The sequence below is a fragment of the Phytophthora infestans genome, genomic scaffold, assembly GCF_000142945.1.
Source record: "Phytophthora infestans T30-4 supercont1.260 genomic scaffold, whole genome shotgun sequence".
NCBI classification, from domain to species: Eukaryota; Oomycota; class Peronosporomycetes; order Peronosporales; family Peronosporaceae; genus Phytophthora; species Phytophthora infestans.
The window spans coordinates 39,765-45,366 of record NW_003303499.1 but is presented as its reverse complement, the minus strand read 5'-3'; the positions used below and the strand labels follow the sequence as shown (position 1 = coordinate 45,366).

Below are 5,602 nucleotides of genomic sequence, written 5' to 3'. Positions count from 1 at the left end.
GCTCTTGTAGTTGCTACTCCGTGGCCTCCGTAAACAGAAGTTATCGTGAGTCTGGGAAAGAGCTGCCACAGACGCCAATGTAACATTCAGGGTCTGCTGCCCCATCAGCTCAGCTTCCGTTAGGTCACTGAAATCGTCGTCGACAACTCCGTTGTCCTCGTCTGTTGGCGCCTCATCTCGGATAACACCATTCAAATGCTCTGCTTTCTCGATTATTTCGGAGACCATTCGTTGCTCAAAGACTGTCGTTCGGACGGTATCTATATCTTTGCGACAACTGCGTTATGCGCAATAGCGACCTGTTCTTCTGCCATCCCAGTGCTGAGTCAGGTCCTCTAAACACAGTGGATCCGCTTTCCAACTTTAGGCTGATGTTTTACACCAGCAGTAGAAGCAGAGGACGAGTATACGTTGACCAGAAGATCTGCCAACACTGAACTTGGGGCACCCTTGCGGCCATATTTTCGTAGGATGAAACAACTTAAGCTGCTGCCATTCTTCCGCAGTATCTGACTCGCTCGCGCAGAAAGAGAGAAAACCATTGATTGCTTGTCTTTGATAATCTAGTGACTGGATTGCGAATCTGCACTGCGAACAAAGATCTCCCTTCCCGAGCTCAAGAAACTTGGATTCGTGTAGCTAAACATCTTTGTCTTCAGCACGTGTCCAAGCACCACGATAACCACCCATTTAGTTACTGGCGGCGACTATCATCGCGCGACCATGTTGCAACGGCAAGTGCACGTCAAAAGAACCATTTGAGCCAATAAAAATCTAAAACATATTTGGTTTGGTTTAATTGCCGAAATTTTGAAAAAAATACCAATGTACAGTATACAGTACTGCAGGACGAAGGTGGCTACGCAACACGATCGGATCGAGCGTCTGATGCGTTCGAGCGGGATACTTCGTCGGCAGGTTAGCCTCCGAGCTCTGGACGCTGACATTCTGGTACTGGTCACCGAAGGTTTGCCTTCACGTTTTCCTTGCCACGGTAGGTTCGCCTTCGCATTTGTTTTATACGTTTGACTTGTTCTGACCATCGTCGATTCTTTGTCCTTACAGGCATCGCCGCACGCGACATCCACCTCTCACTCCTGCAGCTCGACAAGTCGACTATCGACGTCCTGCGCCAGCTTCAAGAGCTTGACGCGGCGTCCACACACCCCTACACCCCTTGAATTCAACGTGGCGGAAGCAGAACATCGCACCGAGAACTCGAGCAAGCGTCGGCGCATTTGGCAACGCTCCAGCCCCAGCCCAAGTGAAACGTCAAATAATTCGTCGACTGACACTTCCAGTAATTGTCGTCGCAGACGCAAGTCCGGCGACAGCCGCTGTGTTAGTGGATGTGCCCGGCGTGGAGAGCGAGCCGCCACTTCAAAGCGCCGTCGACTTTGCAAACCGATGGCCTGGAAGAACACATTCAAGAAGGCAAACGTGAAGAAGCGTCGTGCAGCATCCAGTCCCATCTCTGCGCCCAACACTCCCCGATCTCCGGTTAGTGCGACCGTCCAGCTGCCGCCAGTCCGTCCGGCCGTGTCGTCGACTTCTCACGAGACACCGCCGTCATCTGCAGCTCCGAGCACTACAAGTTCACTCTTCAATTCATCGCCGATGGTTTCAAGCTTTACGGCCCCGTCGACCCAGACACCCAAGACCTCTGGTGATACTTCGCTTCTTCCTACGAAGCCCGCGCAGGGCAAGGGCGGCTCAGCTGGCGCATCTGTGCAGGTGGGGCCACGTCGGTACCTTTCAGCGATGTTCGGCGACAAGTCGCCGGTGCACAGGACCCAAGCACCGCTTCCCGTGCTCTCCAAGCAAGACAAGCGACGGCCCTCACAGCCACATTCTGGGTCCAGCACTCGGTCCACCCCGCGTCGTCAATCGTCGAAAGCGGTCGATGGTTAAGTCGTCACTGGTGGCTGAGCAAGGGTCTGCGTCGGGCAGCGATGTTTTCAGGAACACTCCTGTAATCATCGAAGGTAAAGATGGACCGTCGCTGCCAATAACTCCATCTGCTGACAAATACGAAGAGATGTCTTGCGAGGTAATCGTCAATACTTCGCTACCCGTCTCGAGCTCTCTGCATGTAGCGTCAACTCACTCTTTAGTGGGACGTCGTCTACGCCTGCCCCTGCGACTGCGGCTACTGCATCGCTTCCTCACGATGGCAGCGAAGCGTCGTCGGCAGCTCAAACTCGATCCTACCCTGGTATGGTTATCGTGTCGACGCTCTCGCCATGTTTCGAACATCGTCAAACTGTTCCGTCGTCCTCCATCCCAGTGCCGACCCACGGTGTCTGGCCCGTCGAGCGTTTGTCGGCGAAGATTTCGACGTCGTCGACGCCAGTTTTCGACCTCCGGTTTCACAAGCGATCTGCTCGATGGTGCTGGATGTTGATCTGCGCTAGCGTACCGTCGCCAATCCGGGGCAACGCCGTTGCTCCATGCAGCGTCGGGAGTAAAATCGCGTTTGGAAACCTCAATGACCTTCGTCACCCCATTTACGCGTACCTTCTTCAGTTGCCGGACCAGGCATGTTTATTCGACAGTACGGCAATGCATCTCGCCGTGCTCCCATCGGCTTGCGCTACTCTCACATCTGGTGATGCTTACGCAGCCGTACTGGGACCCTCGTGCTAGCGATTGCGCTGTAGAAGTGTCACCACAGAGTCTTTCAGCATGTGGTGCGGGACATGGACCGGGCGATGCTTCGGAACTCGGCGTCCAACTCGGAGGTGGCAAAGCGATCCTCGTAGAATAAAACGTCTATTTGAAGCATCGCAAGCAACGGCCCGACATCCTCTGGATCCACTACAAGCGAAAGTATCAGGGTGAAAGGATCGTCGACGAGCACTGAGAGTCAGCAGCCGATCCCTCCTGAGCTTGTCTTCGAACCGTCCGTCCCAGTGATGTCTCTGGAGCGGCTCACTTGCGTACCCGCCGGCGAGTATTGAAAAGCTTTGGTCGCCACCTTGGATGCTGCTGAGCCGTGGTACAACCGTTGGTTGGCGATGCCTCACCTCCACCCGTACAACACGACGTACGATCTGGGCAATCATTCGATGGGGCTGTTCGTTTCGCACGATTGGCACGCGACGCTGTCGGCTGACAGATAATCACCGACGCTTTTGTGACTTCTTCTGAGGTCGTCGCTGTATGGGATCGTGAATGGGCGCTGTTGCCGCTCCGAGAGCTGCTCAAGCATAGCCAGAAGGAGCTCAAGATAACCCATCCTCGTCGTCAACGGCTCCTACCTCTCGCGACGCTTCCCCGGCTTCGCAACTTGGTTTGTTAACCTCTGCCACCGATGCGTCAGCTGATGTCGTCGTCTAAACATCGCTGAAGTGCGGGGTCCATTCGTGCCGAGGTTTCTAGAAATAAAATCTGTTCTCGACAATTCACAGTGACTTCCGTAGGCAGCCGTCATTCTTCATTTCTTGCGTATATGCATACACGTAATCAATTTTCTTTGTGTTTCGTCGTAGGTCGTGCAGTAGCGACTGGTGGGCTGCACCGCCCACATGCAGGTTATCATATTTTACCGCAGTAGCTTCCTTCGTCTGTTACTGCGGGCTGCGATGTCCCACGGTCAATTCTCTTTCCGGCGACGCTTGACTAAGCTTCGTCGGTGACTTGGACCATCTGCAAGCGTCGACCTCTTTTTCGCTCGAGAAAATAGTCGTACAGCAGTCCTCCGCATGACAAGTTAGACACCGGCTCCCACGACAGAGCCAAAGGCACTGTCGGTCTATCCTTGAAATCCATCACCGCTTTCAGGTGAGACACATGCCCTACTTGGTGAAAACGATACCCTCCATTGTCAGGGAGATCGAGCTCGTAAGCGAGCTTCTCAACCTTTGCCTTGATTTGGAATGGACCATGTCACAGGTAGTCGAGTTTTTTCACCAACCCTGGTCTCACTTATTCCATGTACAGCCACGCAAGACTTCCGACTTCGAAGAGACTCGTCGCCCGAGCTTGGGTTGGAGCCTCAACTTGTGTCTATTTTTCTCCTGGCTCGCTCGACGCTTACTTTCGTCCTCGTCGAAGTGAGCTACGTTCCATTCTACGTATCGTCTCGTTTTGTATTTTCGCTTAACGTTCCTTCTTCGACGCTTGGTATGTCTTCACCATGGCCAGCGCAATCTCTTGTCGTCGATTGGCTTCACACCTCCAAGTTAGATCGTCGAACTGCTTTCAGCGTCGCCTGGACGTATCAGCTATGATAGAGGTAGAACAGTTTTTTTTCGTGTCGTGTCCATCAATTTGTTGACCAATTGAGTCGTTCCACCAGTTCGTCCCAATCTTGTTGCAGCGAGTCTTCAATGTAACACCTCACTGTCGCCATGACGGACTTTGCCGATCTCCGTTCGCCTGTGGGCGATTGCTAGGCGTCGCGCTTGACCGGGATAGCGCTATTTCCGCGAAGGCTTCATTCACTTCGCTCATGAGCAGAGGGCCACGGTCATGGCTTATCAAAGACGGTACTCCGAGCCGTTGGTACACACATACTTCGAATGCCTGTGCTACTCGTAACGCAGCCGTGTCGACTATCGCTTTCGCGATAACGAAATCCGTGGAGGCGCACTGAAACAGCAGCAAAGCGGTATTACCTCGTCGACGCTTTGGTAACGGAATGACGAAATCTATCAGCACAACCTGAAATGGTCGCTCGGCTAAAACGTTACCGGGGGAGTAGCCACGTAATTGGGGTCGGCTCATGCTCGTTCTGCAATCTGGGCAAGACCTCACATGCTTCTAGACATCTGAGTGGAGACCTGCCCAGTAGTAATCTTTCCTCACCCGTTGGTAAGTTCTGACTACACCTTGGTGGCGACCTTCCAAAGGGTCGTGACGATTCTGCAGAACTTCCTGAACCATCGTCGTTGGCCCTACTAGCCACATCGCGAGGTGTTCTTTCTCAGGGTTGTTCCATCGACGACTCGATCCCACATAGTAGAGAAGTGAATCCTCGGCCAGCACGCCCTTATTGGCTCCTTTCCACGCTTCCTTCGCTTCGCGATAACATCGTTTTGCGGTTTCACCTACTAGCCAGCTTTGATGTTCTTCCGCCGAGCTTCTTCGTCTTGTGTTGCGGCAATGCAACGTCTACGCTTGTCTTGCACTACCACTGGATCAACGGCGAGAGCCGATGGATCCATCAATATGTGGTCTCAGTATGGAATCAGCCTTTTCGGAAGCATCGCCAGAGGTTTGGTTACTTCTTGCGACTCTTGGAACACCTGTATGCACCGCCTGTGACGATTCATTTGGAACTTGTCGCGTCCTGCTCTGTCGCGAGGGTGTTGTTTCCGAACCGTCGTCAGTCGATATATCGGCTGAATTCCAGCTCGGGGTGTCGTCGTGGGCATCATTTGCTTCACGACATCCGGTGGTTCTACCGGTGTCTTCAGCGATAGTACACACTGACTTCGTCCAACTACGTCAAGTGACGAAGGATTCTCCCGTTCCCAAACGTCGTCGGTCTGTAACTCGTTCGCTCTTGTTCTTGGAGCGTCGCCAGACCCACCATTCGCTTCAGGGGCTACCGAAGCTTCTGTTATTGCTTCTGGCGATGCTTCGTTCGACATCCGAT

The 5,602-nt window shown here is 53.3% G+C and overlaps 1 protein-coding gene across 1 annotated transcript; it reads left to right on the top strand.

Annotated features, from left to right (window-relative positions):
* Positions 1-2,217: 2,217 nt before the first annotated feature.
* Positions 2,218-3,122, top strand: PITG_21133 (uncharacterized protein; the record flags this gene model as incomplete). The annotated part of the gene is made up of 2 exons (XM_002895096.1): positions 2,218-2,554; positions 2,965-3,122. The coding sequence occupies 2 exons, from the start codon at positions 2,218-2,220 to the stop codon at positions 3,120-3,122; spliced, it is 495 nt and encodes a 164-aa protein (XP_002895142.1).
* Between the last annotated feature and the right edge of the window lie 2,480 nt (positions 3,123-5,602).